Source organism: Pseudophryne corroboree (genome assembly GCF_028390025.1).
Source record: "Pseudophryne corroboree isolate aPseCor3 chromosome 3 unlocalized genomic scaffold, aPseCor3.hap2 SUPER_3_unloc_3, whole genome shotgun sequence".
Lineage (NCBI taxonomy): Eukaryota > Metazoa > Chordata > Amphibia > Anura > Myobatrachidae > Pseudophryne > Pseudophryne corroboree.
The window spans coordinates 3,385,480-3,401,816 of NW_026967519.1; the positions used below are offsets into that span (position 1 = coordinate 3,385,480).

Sequence of the window (16,337 nt, forward strand, 5' to 3'; positions counted from 1 at the left end):
AAAGTTTTCTGGGCGTGCTGAGGCCAGTGGCTGCGTCCTTGGACATGGCTTGCCTGGCCCTGGCAAAGTCCAACCATCCAGAGGGTCACGCAGATGACCTGACGAGGAGTCTTCGGACACAGCAGCAGATCAGAGAAGCCGTCAGGAGGCATCTATTTACAGAAGACGTCTCCTTATGCTTTATACTCAGTGGCTGTGCGATAATATGTTAAAGACTCAGCGGCTGTGTAATAGTAGCAAACACAAAACAGATATAGACCAATCAAATGCACTAAGGTAATAAAAGGTTCAGAGACAGAGTGCAGGACGGCAGCCCCCCCTTAATAAAACCCCCACCCACAGGGGCTGCTTAGCAGTGACAGTGACTTCCCATAGGAAGCACTCCCTGCATATCACAGGCAGACCCCTAGGGGATGTGGTTTCTTCCCCTGGGACTGCCCGTCCACCTGTGATAGCAGAGAGAGCACTTCCCCGGGGAAGCCACTCCCCTGCTGTAACGTCAGCCCTATCTAGCTTTTAGGGGCTGCAGCCACTAATGGGTCCCAGTGGGCTTAGCAAAATATCCATTTCTTTACCGTACATAGGGGAACACAGAGAAGATGGTGATGGTATCGCTATTCCTAGGAGGCAGGGTATTCCCCTTACTATTCGATGGAAGCCACTACTCTCCTTGGTTTGTTCCACCTCCCAGAATAAATGTTTGGCGTGGCACCGTTTGCCCATTACTGCATTAGACAAGCCCGCCTCGTGAAAACTGAGGGGTATAATTACTAAAGTTTCCTAAGGAGAGGTGTTGCCACATCAACCAATCAGATTCTGTCTCTCATTTTCAAAGGATGCAAGAGAACTGATAGCGAGAATCCGATTAGTTGCTACAGGCTTCAGTAAATCGTCTCCTAAGTCTCCTGGTCCGCCAAGCTTACACAGCCCAACCAGATAAAGCCTATCATTTCTACCTAAACCTTTCTATTGGGTTCACTTTGGGAAAGACCCAGCGGGAGGCTATATGGGGGGAGTTCTGCTCCGTGCAGATGGTGGGTGCTCCCCCTTTATACACTTCCGCGATCCCACGTAACCTATTTTATACCGAGGCAATAAAAATAATTAATTTGTAGCATTTTATCACCAAGGGGGCTGGAATAAAGGATAAGGACACATTAGAGATAGGGCAAGCTGTTCCAACATGTGTGTTTTTTTATGTTTTATGAAATAAAGACCGGACATTTCATCATACTCCCTCAGTTGTCGGTACTATACAGAGATTAATTCATATTCTGAAACTTGTAAGTGTCCGTGGATGAGGCTTGAATACATTATCTTAAAGCAGAAGACTTAAATTCTGCTCCTGTTCAGGCTTTCCAAAACTCAGTCCTCAAGGCACCCTAACAGTCCAGGTTTTAAGAATATCCATGCTTTAACACAGCTGGTTAAATCAAAACGACTGCGGTCACCTGTAAGAATGGAATACTTAATACCTGGTCTGTTAGAGTGCCCTGAGGACAGGAGTTTGGGAAACACTGCTGTACTTTATGACTAATACAGAGTTTCCGAAACTCCGCCCCTTACAGTCCAGGTATTCAGGATATCCATAATTAAGCATAGATGACATTAGAACTTCAGTCAGTTTGATAATAACGTGTGCACAACCATGGATATCCTTAAAACCTGGCCTGTAATGGCAGTTTGGGTAACTCTGGATTATACGATAGTATACACGGTGCTGTGGGACTGATTTCTGGTACGTTCTGTCCATTATTGAATAACAGGATAAGCACGTCAGGACACGGCCAAGACTTATATGTATTTAAAGCAATTCTGGGTGACCATTTGGAAGCAAAAATGAAATAAAACCTCTTTAATAAAACACCAGACAATGTTCCATGTCTTTAAGCCATAAAAGATACTTCCAAGAGTCTTATCAGACAGCGGTTCCATCCTGAAGTTCACTTCAGGTCCATAAAGCGTATATCCATGATGAGGAGGACACATTTGGGCAGTGGTCGCGGAGCCGGGGAAAGCACGGTCAGGGTCTCTCTCTCAGTATCCACTCCGGTGGTGACGATAAAGCCAGCCACATTTTTTTCCTCCACTCCTTCTTCTTCTCCACCATCGATGGGCACCACGCTGAGCAGGTGATGTGCCATGTCTCTGCCCGGCGACACCGGCACCAGCTTCAGCTGGTTGTCCTCCTGGGACATGCCCAACGGGAGGCAAGAGTCCGGAATAGAAGGCGCCCCGACCTTATAGACTTTCACCTCCGAGAACTTCACCTCAAAGGCGTGGGGATAGAGTGACCCCCGGGGGCCGTAAAAGTACTCCCTCACCCGCTGGTCCCTGGACTCTCTCCGACACTCTTTAGAGCGCTCGGAGGCCCCGCCGGACTTGGGAAGGAGCAGCGTGTGGACAAAGTGGGGGAGGTCGCGGCGCAGGTCGTTGTACAGGCGTTCCTGGTCCAGGACTATCACCACGTCCACTTCGAAGGCGGAGGCCGCGTGTATCAGGGCCTGATAGCCGGATCCCTTCACCCAGCCGCAACTGTTTATAAGGCAGCCGCTGACGGAGGCCCGCCGGTTGGCGTCGCATCTCAAGTTGAAGACGTGGGCCAGGCGGGAGGTCAGCTGGGGAGGAACAGACAGAGTCAGAGCCGACAGGCAGGAAATACATTGTCTAACTGTATTCACTTTAATTGGTATTATCAACATCCGACTGTCAACTTTCACAATGCCGACATTCTGTCACAATGGCAACCTAATACACCTGTCTGCAAGAGGTTGGCATTTCCAAACAAGAGCTTCATCATGAAGACCAAAGAATATTCAAAACAAATTTGATGACGGGTTACTGCAGGGGTAGGTGACCTCTGGGCACTCCAGCTGCTGTAGAATTACACATCCCAGCATGCACTGTCACAGTTTTGATGGTAGAATATAATAACTGTGGCAAGGCATGGCTGGGATATGTAGTTTCATAGTAGCTGGAGCGCCACTTGCATAACCCTGGGTTACTGGAGTGTACAGATAATGGGTAGGACATAAGGAAATTTCAAAGACTTTTAGAAATCCAGCGAAGTACAATCACTGACTTTTTGCAGATATGAGCGCCCATGCGATCCGCCCTAATCAAATGAGCAAAAACGCGATTGTCGCGAAAATTGGTGGCGGAAATTACAAGTGAAAAATAGGTAAATCGGTTTGTAGCCCCCAAAAAAGCTCATATCATTGGTTATAATAAACGTATTCCTGGTACTTAAATTGGGCCAATTGGCTGTTCCATGGATTTTTTTTTTTTTTATGTAATAAAAAATGATAGAAAGCAATTTTTTTTCCTCAGCAACATAAGGGCCACAATTAGATTCAGGGTATATAAAAATTGGTATAAGTATATATTTGGGTCATTTTAGGAGACTTAAAAAAAAAGAAAAAAAAAAAAGAAGTGGTAACGGACCGATTACTCCCGCCTGCAAATCTAAAGACACTTGTCCCACTCCTAAAACACCCCAATATACCTGTCCCATACCTTGTACCCCAAGTTCCATCATGTTGCACTTTTTCACCCCAAAAATTACATGTCATTATTGGCCAATTAAACATAATTAAGAACTTCTAAGTGCCTAATTAGTCATTTAGGAGGGTGTCCCAGGGGTTTGTACCAACATTTTTGACTTACAATAGGGATTTTTCCCTAAGTTTTTTACCTGCTCAAAGTTGGTGAATTGAAATTTGCAGTAAGATTACTGCAAAACCGTTTTCACAGACAATTGAATACTGCTTTCGTGTATATAACGCAAAGATGCTAATTGAATACCCCCAATAATGTTTTACAAATGGCGCAGTGAGGCATTTTCTCCTTACCTTGTTGTACAACTTGATGTTCGTCCCTGGAGTCGTAGATCCAAAGTGATAGACCAGTGGCGCTTGAGCGGAGAATCCTTCCTCTACATCCGCCGGCCGCTCCACGCAGAGGGCTCCAACCGTACCAGGCACAGACACCGATCCCTGGCCCACGTCCAGCTCCACCAGGGTGGGGCGCCGGCCTCTCCGCACAGCGTAGTTCAACAACAGCCGACACAGTGTGGACTTACCCACGTCCGAGGGCCCGGCCACCAGCACCCGAGGGCCCCTCTCCCCTTCGCGCTCTGCCTGCACCCGCATCTGCTCCAGTCCCACGTGGGTGTTGAGATACAGCAGCATGGGGGTGTCCTTGGACACATACGCCACGTCCGGGCTCCCCCACAGCTGAACGGTGCACCCGTGCCACGTGAAGACAGCGGCCTTGCTCCCCGGTGGGAACGTGTACTTCTTGTTCCTGGTCAGCTCCGTCCCAAACACTTCAGCCAGCCCGGAGATCAGCTCCACCTGCACGGTGGTGGAGCCCTCTACCTCCAAACGCAGCTCCGTCTCCTTCTCCAGCTCGAACTTGGTGGAGGGAACATTGGAGGAGGAATTTGGCCAGGAGCTCCCGGCCTCGGATCCACCAGGTAGGGGGTCGTCTGTGGACATGGTAGCGAGCTGAAATAAGGCAGGAGAAGGACGGGTAAGCATAGACAGAAAACGTAGTGGAGAAATTACATGTGTTCACCGATGCTTCCATTTTCTGCATATACATGACCATCGATAGTAACACAACCCGATGATCATCCCTATACTTACACTAGGATGTAATTAAAATGCAGGCGGATGGGATCCCGGCATTCGAAATACTGATGCCGAAATCCCGAACGGAGGCATAATCTGCACCACAATACCGACAGAGCTCGGGAACCTGGCGTCAAAGTACCAACGCCTGGAATCCCGAACGTTCTGTTAGCGGGACGCACCCGCATCCTGCTGCGTGGGGGGGGGGGGGGGGGGAGGGGGGGGGGAGGGCCAGGGGGGAGTTTAGGTTTAGGCATTAGAAGGGGTGTTAGGGTGCAGGGACGGGAAGAGGAGGGTTAGGGTTAAGCACCATGCAGGGAAGGTTAGGTTTAGGCAGTGGGGAAGGGAAGGTTAGGGTTAGGCAGTGGGGAAGGGAAGGTTAGGCACCCACAAGGGAGGGTCAAGGTTAGGGTATGGGGCAGGGGAGGGTTAGGGTACTTTCTGGGGGGCTGTCGGGATGCTGCTGTCGGCTTTATGCCCGTCGACATCCCATCCATCTGTATATCATACCAAATCCCTTACACTGACTGACCCGACGCCCAATCAAGGGGAGGGGGGGTGCTTTGCGGAAGTCGGGGGGGGGGGGGGGGGTGGACACCATCGGGTGCCTCTATACCATCGATGGCGGAAACCCCATCTGATTCTCCCCCATCGATGGCGAAAGTATTCAACATTGACCACAAGCCATCGATTATTTTGAATCATCGTTGGTCATCCCTAAAACGCTGCTATAGGCATACCTCCCAACATAACCCTCTCCAGGAGGGACACAATGCTCTGTTCCTGGACTTTTCTCTTAATTTATGATATGCCGGCACCTGTGCTGAAACACCTTTCTTATCAATTAGCCTGTTCAACACAGGTGATGGCAATCATACATTACCAGGAAAGTCCAGGAACAGAGCATTGTGTCCCTCCTGGAGAGGGTTATGTTGGGAGGTATGCTATAGGTGAGGAGAGACTAGGAAGGTACAGAGTAGGATGATAGTGCAGAGGGTGAATGGAAGGATTATATATAAGGGGTGGGTGTAATGGGGACACAGGCGGGGTTGGTGTGAGTGATATGTACATAGAGAGACAGCAGGCTCTCTCACCTCTCACGCGCAGCGATCTCTCCCCGGACGCCACGAGCCTCCCACTTCCGGTGTCGGGAGGTGGGGGCGGTGATGTCACGGTGACGCCCTCTCCGGGTGACGGCTGCCCGCCTCTCTCGGACTGGTGACGCCCCCGCCCGGGCCTCTGCCTGCGTGTGAGCCGGGTGTGGGGGCGGAGATACGGGGATAACACTGCGTGCTGTGTAACTTGTCCCCAGTACAAGGAGGCGGCGGCGGCCATTTTCTTGTAGCCCATTCGCAGCATTTAGCCTACCCAGAGCGCAAAGCTGAGCCTGGAGGACTACAACTCCCAGAATTCCCTGATTTTTATTTCTGTTGGGTTTTTTTTGTGTTTTTGTGACTGTACCTCCCTGATACACCCGCCAGCAGGTGCTATAATACATACCCTCCAGCTGTACCTTTTTGGCAGGTACAGTACCTTTTTTTATGGTCTGTACCAATTTTTATGTGTAAAATGTTGGAGGATATGTATAATATATATATATATATATATATATATTACTGCTGTATGACTGCTAGCCCCTACAGGGTGGTCCTGTGTATACTGGTGCAGCTGGGCCGCTGTGTGTCGCTCACACATGGACCCTGTGCCTCTCATACCGTGTCTCTGTGTCATTGCTGCCTTAGAAACCAGATTTGTGTACGGAACATAAGTCGGGGTCAGCGCGTGCGTTCCCATGGTTACCGCCGGGGGACAGGACGGGACACAGGTCAGAGAACCATGAAATCGCATGTAGACGCAGTTCCGCTGACATCGGTGACCATGGACCCACAGACATTCTGCGCTTGCCATAGGCAGACGCATTGCCTGGTGGTCCACTGATTGTGCGTCTTTGTATGCACATTGCTAGAATTGCGTTAAGACCAGTGGGCATCTAAATAGGACCCCCACAGGCCACGGCGTCAGCATACAGGCGCAGTAGTGGCTACTCTGCTGTGTCCTTCTCTGAATCACCCCCATTATATTGTCCCATCACCTCAGCGAGGGGCCTAGTGCAGGTGTGGGGGGCATCAGGGGCAGGACTACCCACACTGTTTGGGGAGTTGGACCCAGCCTTCTCATGAGAGGTCACCTGAGAATAATAACAGGAGCTCTGGAGGATGGGAACAGTATCGGTGGTGTATTTGGAATACAGGGTGCTGGGTGTGCCATACACACAGGCCCTCCTCCCGCCCCCCCCGATGGACCCTTTACAAAGTCTCGCCCAGCCGCTGACTGCACTGTGCTTACAGAGAGAGCGATAAGAAGTTGGCACATGCACAGCAGGGAGTCGGGACCCTGGCACTGGCAATATCGGGACAATGGGCACGAACATCTGCACACAGGACCCCCCTCCGTTACTTCTGCTGTGTGTTGGTACATACTACTGCACCCGGTATTCCCAGGTGGCCTCCCATCCAACTACTGACCAGACCACCGCTGCTTAGCGTCCAAGATCAGATAAGATTGGACCATACTTACCTATCCTCCCGGAAGCTGCGAGAGACTGACAATTTTTGGGGAAGTCCCCTGAAAGAGTAGGCGGCTCTTCCGCATCCTGCCCGCTTCCTAGTGATGCGGGCAGGATGGTGTGATGATCACTAGCAATCGCGGGGCCGCATGAAGGGGGCAGAGCAAAATTACCGGAATTCCATCATTTGGCTCCACCACCTAGTTGCAGAACCACAAATCGCGGGTGTTTCCCTTTGTTGGGGGCACATTGGCCTGCAGTGTCTCCTTTCCAGGCTTCTCCCAGAGAGGAGACTAAAAAAGTAGGTAAGTATAGATTGGGTGTATCCAGTGAGGTATGCCAGTAGATAATTGAAATGCAACAAATGAGAAAGTTGCGGTTATCAATTCTTGGGCGGAAACCGGACAGTATACGTACTTCTGCTTTCCAATATTACATGCACGATATCCCTTTTACTATGAGCATTGCAGGGATTCATTGTCGGGATTCCACCGGTCAGGATACCGAAGCCGGTATCCCGCCAGCCGGCAATGCCGCCAGAACAGGGGCTATTCCCTCTCGTGAGTGTCCACGACACCTATAGTGGGAATAATTCCTGTGACAAGCCACTGGGCCTGCTGCGTGGCGAGCGAAGCAAGCCCGAAAGGGGACTCTTCGCGCTCGCCCCACTGCCGGCATTCTGGCGGCAGGGTGCAGCTGATGGGATATGGACAGCCGACATCCTGTTGGCTGGGAAATCATATTGATCCCGCCACAAGAAGAAAGTATTAGTGGTGGTTTTGGAAGGAAAAAAACAAATTGCAGTTCTCAAAATAACGACAAGATGGGGAACAAATACCAGGAAGAGGCAGCCGTGGCAGAAAACGTTGTAAGGGATGTATTCACCACATGCAGTTCTCAAAAAAATCCACAAGATGGCACTGTGGCGACGAGTTGGGGAAGGCAACATTGCAGTTCTGAGTGGCTGCGCTAGGTGGCAGTGTTGGAGAGCAGAGTAAATAAGATTTTAAACCTACGGTAATGCTGCATTCAGACTGCAAATGCCGGATCCTACCCGGTAAGACAAACGTGTACTTACCGGGTGGGATCCGGCATTTGCACTCCGCTGCTGGCTTTCCGACCCGGCAATATACCGGGTCGGTTGCCATAACAACGGAGCGCGCAGCAGCAGCAGGGGCGGGGGTGGAGGCGGCGTCGGGAGATGAGCTCATCTCCAGCGCCGCCTCTCCCTATCTTGTGAATGGGAACCGTGTCGCATCGACACGGCTCCCATTCACACCGCACCTGACCCGGTAATCAACCCGGGTAAAACCCTTCTTTTTTACCGGGTTGATTTACCGGGTCAGGCGACCCGCTAAATCGGCCAGTGTGCTTTCACATCGCACACTGACCCGGTTCGACACGGCAATATGCCGTGTCGGTACCGGGTTATTTGTGCGATGTGAAAGGGGTATTAATCTTTTTCTCCTAGTCCGTAGAGGATGCTGGGGACTCCGTAAGGACTATGGGTTATAGACGGGCTCCGCAGGAGACATGGGCACTTTAAGACTTTAAATGGGCGTGAACTGGCTCCTCCCTCTATGCCCCTCCTCCAGACTCCAGTTATAGGAACTGTGCCCAGAGGAGACGGACATTTCGAGGAAAAGGATTTTGTTAATTAAGGGTGAGACATACCAGCTCACACCACAAACACATCGTACAACATGGTATATAAGTAAACCAGTTAACAGTATGAACAACAAAAGTCAGCAACAGCCTGATCTCAACTGTAACACAACCCTTGTGTAACCTTATCAGTAACTATGTACAATTATTGCAGATTTCAGTCCGCACTGGGACGGGCGCCCAGCATCCTCTACGGACTAGGAGAAAAAGATTTACCGGTAGGTTTAAAATCTTATTTTCTCTGACGTCCTAGTGGATGCTGGGGACTCCGTAAGGATCATGGGGAATAGCGGCTCCGCAGGAGACTGGGCACAAAAGTAAAGCTTTAGAACTACCTGGTGTGCACTGGCTCCTCCCCCTATGACCCTCCTCCAAGCCTCAGTTAGATTTTTGTGCCCGAACGAGAAGGGTGCACACTAGGTGGCTCTCCTGAGCTGCTTAGTGAAAAGTTTAGTTTTAGGTTTTTTTATGTTCAGTGAGACCTGCTGGCAACAGGCTCACTGCATCGAGGGACTAAGGGGAGAAGAAGCGAACTCACCTGCGTGCAGAGTGGATTGGGCTTCTTAGGCTACTGGACATTAGCTCCAGAGGGACCGATCACAGGCCCAGCCATGGATAGGTCCCAGAGCCGCGCCGCCGGCCCCCTTACAGAGCCAGAAGACAGAAGAGGTCCGGAAAATCGGCGGCAGAAGACGTCCTGTCTTCAACAAGGTAGCGCACAGCACTGCAGCTGTGCGCCATTGCTCTCAGCACACTTCACACTCCGGTCACTGAGGGTGCAGGGCGCTGGGGGGGGGCGCCCTGAGACGCAATAAAAACACCTTGGATGGCAAAAAATGCATCACATATAGCTCCTGGGCTATATGGATGAATTTAACCCCTGCCAGAATACACAGAAAAACGGGAGATAAGGCCGCCGAGAAGGGGGCGGAGCCTATCTCCTCAGCACACTGGCACCATTTTCCCTCACAGCTCCGTTGGAGGGAAGCTCCCTGGCTCTCCCCTGCAGTCACTACACTACAGAAAGGGTTAAAAAAGAGAGGGGGGCACTAATTATGCGCAGTATTAAAAATACAGCAGCTATAAGGGGAAAAACACTTATATAAGGTTATCCCTGTATATATATAACGCTCTGGTGTGTGCTGGCAAACTCTCCCTCTGTCTCCCCAAAGGGCTAGTGGGGTCCTGTCCTCTATCAGAGCATTCCCTGTGTGTGTGCTGTGTGTCGGTACGTTTGTGTCGACATGTATGAGGAGAAAAATGATGTGGAGACGGAGCAGATTGCCTGTAATAGTGATGTCACCCCCTAGGGGGTCGACACCTGAGTGGATGAACTGTTGGAAGGAATTACGTGACAGTGTCAGCTCTGTATAAAAGACAGTGGTTGACATGAGACAGCCGGCTACTCAGCTTGTGCCTGTCCAGACGTCTCATAGGCCGTCAGGGGCTCTAAAGCGCCCGTTACCTCAGATGGCAGATATAGACGCCGACACGGATACTGACTCCAGTGTCGACGGTGAAGAGACAAATGTGACTTCCAGTAGGGCCACACGTTACATGATTGAGGCAATGAAAAATGTTTTACACATTTCTGATAATACGAGTACCACCAAAAAGGGGTATTATGTTCGGTGAGGAAAAACTACCTGTAGTTTTCCTGAATCTGAGAAATTAAATGAGGTGTGTGATGATGCGTGGGTTTCCCCCGATAACAACTGATAATTTCTAAAATGTTATTGGCATTATATCCTTTCCCGCCAGAGGTTAGGGTGCGTTGGGAAACACCCCCTAGGGTGGATAAAGCGCTCACACGCTTGTAAGAACAAGGGCTCTACCCTCTCCTGAGATGGCCGCCCTTAAGGATCCTGCTGATAGAAAGCAGGAGGGTATCCTAAAATGTATTTACACACATACTGGTGTTATACTACGACCAGCAATCGTCTCAGCCTGGATGTGCAGTGCTGGGTTGGCGTGGTCGGATTCCCTGACTGAAAATATTGATACCCTAGATAGGGACAGTATATTATTGCCTATAGAGCATTTTAAAGGATGCATTTCTATATATGCGTGATGCACAGCGGAATATTTGCCGACTGGCATCAAGTCTAAGTGCGTTGTCCATTTCTGCCAGTAGAGGGTTATGGACACGACAGTGGTCAGGTGATGCGGATTCCAAACGGCATTTGGAAGTATTGCCTTATTAAGGGGAGGAGTTATTTGGGGTCGGTCTTTCAGACCTGGTGGCCACGGCAACAGCTGGGAAATCCACGTTTGTACCCCAGGTCGCCTCTCAACATAAGAAGACGCCGTATTATCAGGCGCAGTCCTTTCGTGGGCAAGCGGGCAAAAGGTTCCTCATTTCTGCCCCGTGACAGAGGGAGAGGAAAAAGGCTGCAGAAATCAGCCAGTTCCCAGGAACAGAAGCCCTCTCCCGCCTCTGCCAAGCCCTCAGTATGACGCTGGGGCTTTACAAGCAGAATCAGGCACGGTGGGGGCCCGTCTCAATGAATTTCAGCGCGCAGTGGGCTCACTCGCAATTAGACCCCTGGATCCTTCAGGTGATATCTCAGGGGTACAAATTGGAATTCGAGACGTCTCCCCCTCGCCGTTTCCTAAAGTCGGCTTTACCGATGTCTCCCTCTGACAGGGAGGCAGTTTTGGAAGCCATTCACAAGCTGTATTCCCAGCAGGTGATAATCAAGGTACCCCTCCTGCAACAGGGAACGGGGTATTATTCCACACTGTTGTGGTACCGAAGCCGGACGGCTCGGTGAGACCGATTCTAAATCTAAAATCTTGAACACTTACATACGGAGGTTCAAATTCAAGATTGAGTCACTCAGAGCAGTGATTGCGAACCTGGAAGAAGGGGACTACATGATGTCTCGGGACATCAAGGATGCTTACCTTCATGTCCCAATTTACCCTTCTCACCAAGGGTATCTCAGGTTTGTGGTACAGAACTGTCACTATCAGTTTCAGACGCTGCCGTATGGATGGTCCACGGCACCCCGGGTCTTTACCAAGGTAATGGCCGAAATGATGATACTCTTCGAAGGAAGGGAATTTTAGTTATCCCTTACTTGGACGATTCCCTGATAAGGGTAAGATCCAGGGAACAGTTGGAGGTCGGTGTAGCACTATCTCAGGTAGTGTTGCGGTAGCACGATTGGATTCTCAATATTCCAAAATCGCAGCTGATTCCGACGACTCGTCTTCTGTTCCTAGAGATGATCCTGGACACAGTCCAGAAAAAGGGGGTTTCTCCCGGAGGAGAAAGTCAGGGAGTTATCCGAGCTAGTCGGGAACCTCCTATAACCGAGCCAAGTCTCAGTACATCAATGAAAGGGTTCTGTGAAAAATGGTGGCTTCCTACGAAGCAATCCCATTCGGCAGATTCCACGCAAGAACTTTCCAGTGGGACCTGCTGGACAAATGGTCCGGGTCGCATCTTCAGATGCATCAGCGGATAACCCTGTCACCAAGCACAAGGGTGTCTCTCCTGTGGTGGTTGCAGAGTGCTCATCTTCTAGAGGGCCGCAGATTCGACATTCAGGACTGGGTCCTGGTGACCACGGATGCCAGCCTGCGAGGTTGGGGAGCAGTCACACAGGCAAGGAATTTCCAGAGCTTATGGTCAAGCCTGGAGACATCACTTCACATAAATATCCTGAAGCTAAGGGCCATTTACAATGCTCTAAGCTCAGCATGACCTCTGCTTCAAGGTCACCCGGAGTTGATCCATTCGGACAACATCACGGCAGTCACCCACGTAAACAGACAGGGTGACACAAGAAGCAGGAGGGCAAGGCAGAAGCTGCAAGGATTCTTCGCTGGGCGGAAAATCATGTGATAGCACTGTCAGCAGTATTCATTCCGGGAGTGGACAACTGGGAAGCAGACTTCCTCAGCAGACACGACCCCCACCCGGGAGAGTGGGGACTTCACCCAGAAGTCTTCTACATGTTTATAAAACTCGACAAGTATTGCGCCAGGTCAAGGGACCCTCAGGCAATAGCTGTAGACGCTCTGGTAACACAGTGGGTGTACCAGTCAGTGTATGTGTTCCCTCCTCTGCCTCTCATACCCAAGGTACTGAGAATTATAAGATGGAGAGGAGTAAGCACTATATTCGTGGCTCCGGATTGACCAAGAAGGACTTGGTAACCGGAACTTCAAGAGATGCTCACGAAGGATCCGTGACCTCTACCTCTAAGAAGGGACCTGCTCCAGCAAGGACCCTGTCTATTTCCAAGACTTACCGCGGCTGCGTTTGACGGCATGGCGGTTGAACGCCGAATCCTGAAGGAGAAAGGCATTCCGGATGAAGTCATTCCTATCCTGATCAAAGCCAGGAAAGATATAACCGCAAAACATTATCACCGCATTTGGCGAAAATATGTTGCGTGGTGCGAGGCCAGTAAGGCCCCGACGGAGGAATTTTCAACTAGGTCGATTCCTACATTTCCTGCAAACAGGAGTGTCTATGGGCCTGAAATGGGGGTCCATTAAGGTTCAAATTTCGGCCCTGTCAATTTTCTTCCAAAAAGAACTAGCTTCAGACCCTGAAGTTCAGACGTTTGTGAAAGAAGTACTGTATATACAGCCTCCTTTTGTGCCTCCAGTGGCACCTTGGGATCTAAATGTAGTTTTTGGGTTCCAAAAGTCACATTGGTTTGAACCACTTAAATATGTGGAGTTAAAATATCTCACATGGAAAGTGGTCATGCTGTTGGCCCTGGCCTGGGCCAGGTGCATGTCAGAATTGGCGGCTTTATCCTGTAAAAGCCCGCATCTGATTTTCCATTCGGACAGGGCGGAATTGAGGCCTTGTCCTCAGTTTCTCCCTAAGTTGGTTTTCAGCGTTTCACCTGAATCAACCTATTGTGGTGCCTGCGGCTACTAGGGACTTGGAGGACTCCAAGTTGCTAGACGTTGTCAGGGCCCTGGAAATATAGGTTTCCAGGACGGCTGGAGTCAGAAAATCTGACTCGTTGTTTATTCTGTATGCACCCAACAAGCTGGGTGCTCCTGCTTCTAAGCAGACTATTGCTAGTTGGATTTGTAGTACAATTCAGCTTGCACATTCTGTGGCAGGCCTGCCACAGCCAAAATCTGTAAAAGCCCATTCCACAAGGAAGGTGGGCTCATCTTGGGCGGCTGCCCGAGGGGTCTCGGCTTTACAACTTTGCCGAGCAGCTACTTGGTCAGGAGCAAATACGTTTGTAAAATTCTACAAATTTGATACCCTGGCTGAGGAGGACCTGGAGTTCTCTCATTTGGTGCTGCAGAGTCATCCGCACTCTCCCGCCCGTTTGGGAGCTTTGGTATAATCCCCATGGTCCTTACGGAGTCCCCAGCATCCACTAGGACGTCAGAGAAAATAAGAATTTACTTACCGATAATTCTATTTCTCGTAGTCCGTAGTGGATGCTGGGCACCCATCCCAAGTGCGGATTGTCTGCAATACTGGTACATAGTTATTGTTACCAAAAAATCGGGTTATTGCTGTAGTGAGCCATCTTTTCTAGAGGCTCCTCTGTTATCATGCTGTTAACTGGGTTTAGATCACAAGTTATATGGTGTGATTGGTGTGGCTGGTATGAGTCTTACCCGGGATTCAAAATCCTTCCTTATTGTGTACGCTCGTCCGGGCACAGTATCCTAACTGAGGCTTGGAGGAGGGTCATAGGGGGAGGAGCCAGTGCACACCAGGTAGTTCTAAAGCTTTACTTTTGTGCCCAGTCTCCTGCGGAGCCGCTATTCCCCATGGTCCTTACGGAGTCCCCAGCATCCACTACGGACTACGAGAAATAGAATTATCGGTAAGTAAATTCTTATTTTCTCTTACATCCTAGAGGATGCTGGGGACTCCGTAAGGACCATGGGATTTATACCAAAGCTCCAGACCGGGTGGGAGAGTGCGGATGACTCTGCAGCACCGATTGAGCAAACATGAGGGCCTCATCAGCCAGGGTATCAAACTTGTAGAATTTTGCAAAAGTGTTTGAACCCGACCAAGTAGCTGCTCAGCAAAGCTGTAACGCCGAGACACCTCGGACAGCAGCCCAAGAAGAACCCACCTTCCTAGTGAAATGGGCCTTTACCGATTTTGGTAACGGCAATCCAGCCGTAGAATGAGCCTGCTGAATCGTGTTACAGATCCAGCGTGCAATAGTCTGCTTGGAAGCAGGCACGCCAATCTTGTTGGCCGCATATAGGACAAACAGTGCCTCTGTTTTCCTAATACGAGCCGTTCTGGCTACATAGATTTTTAAAGCCCATACCACATCAAGGGACTTGGAATCCTCCAAGACATCCGTAGCCACAGGCACCACAATAGGTTGGTTCATGTGAAACGACAAAACCACCTTGGGTAGAAATTGAGGACGAGTTCTCAATTCCGCTCTATCTACATGGAAAATCAGATAGGGGCTCTTGCGAGACAAGGCCGCCAATTCAGACACCCGCCTTGCAGATGCCAAGGCCAATAACATGACCACTTTCCAAGTGAGAAATTTCAAGTCAACAGTTTGAAGAGGTTCAAACCAATGTGATTTAAGGAACTGTAACACCACGTTAAGGTCCCACGGTGCCACTGGCACAAAAGGAGGTTGGATGTGCAGTACTCCCTTCACAAAAGTCTGCACTTCTAGAAGAGAGGACAATTCCTTCTGAAAGAATATTGATAAGGCCGAAATCTGCACCTTAATGGAGCCTAACTTTAGGCCCACATCCACTCCTGTCTGTAGAAAATGGAGAAAACGACCCAGCTGGAAATCCTCCGTAGGAGCATTCTTGGGTTCACACCAAGACACATACTTCCTCCAGATACGGTGTTAGTGCTTCACCGTTACCTCCTTCCTAGCTTTAAGTAGAGTAGGGATGACTTCCCCTGGAATACCTTTCCTAGCTAGGATCTGGTGTTCAACCGCCATGCCGTCAAACGTAATCATGGTAAGTCCTGGAACACACACGGCCCCTGTTGTAACAGGTCCTCTCTGAGAGGAAGAGGCCAAGGATCTTCTGTGAGCATTTCCTGAAGATCTGGATACCAGGCCCTTCGAGGCCAATCTGGAACAATGAGTATCGTCTGAACCTTTGGGGGTAATTCCAAGTTGATCGCAGCAGGATTTTTTTTAGCAGTTGGGCAAAACCATGTGCACTGCAGGGGAGGCAGATATAAAATGTGCAGAGAGAGTTAGATTTGGGTGGGTTATTTTGTTTCTGTGTAGGGTAAATACTGACTGCTTTATTTTTACACTGCAATTTAGATTGCAGATTGAACACAACACACCCAATTCTAACTCTCTCTGCACATGTTATATCTGCCCACCCCTGCACTGCACATAGTTTTGCACAAAATCCTGCTGCGATCAACTCAGAATTACCCCCTTTGTTCTTCTTATGATTCTCAATATTTTTGAGATGAGTGGAAGTGGAGGGAACACATAGACCGCCTGATACACCCA

General features: G+C 49.9%; 2 protein-coding genes across 3 annotated transcripts in view; one reads left to right on the forward strand and one right to left on the reverse strand.

Moving 5' to 3' along the window:
* Positions 1 to 16,337, forward strand: part of LOC134984006 (uncharacterized) — a 215,462-nt gene that overhangs the window by 140,668 nt on the left and 58,457 nt on the right. The window contains exon 8 of the mRNA XM_063949664.1: positions 4,314 to 4,477. Coding sequence (XP_063805734.1) covers positions 4,314 to 4,477 — 164 coding nt within the window. The remainder of the gene's footprint in view (positions 1 to 4,313; positions 4,478 to 16,337) is intronic.
* CLP1 (cleavage factor polyribonucleotide kinase subunit 1) lies at positions 1,841 to 5,888 on the reverse strand. 2 transcript variants are annotated; one of them, XM_063949650.1, is made up of 3 exons: positions 5,729 to 5,888; positions 3,852 to 4,508; positions 1,841 to 2,618 (listed from the first exon to the last, which is right to left on the reverse strand). In XM_063949650.1, exons 2-3 carry the CDS (start codon positions 4,497 to 4,499, stop codon positions 1,944 to 1,946), a joined length of 1,323 nt encoding a protein of 440 aa, XP_063805720.1. In that variant the 5' UTR covers positions 4,500 to 4,508; positions 5,729 to 5,888; the 3' UTR covers positions 1,841 to 1,943. The 2 variants fall into 2 exon arrangements, with proteins under 2 accessions (XP_063805720.1, XP_063805721.1); XM_063949651.1 differs by lacking the exon at positions 5,729 to 5,888 and adding an exon at positions 4,650 to 4,798.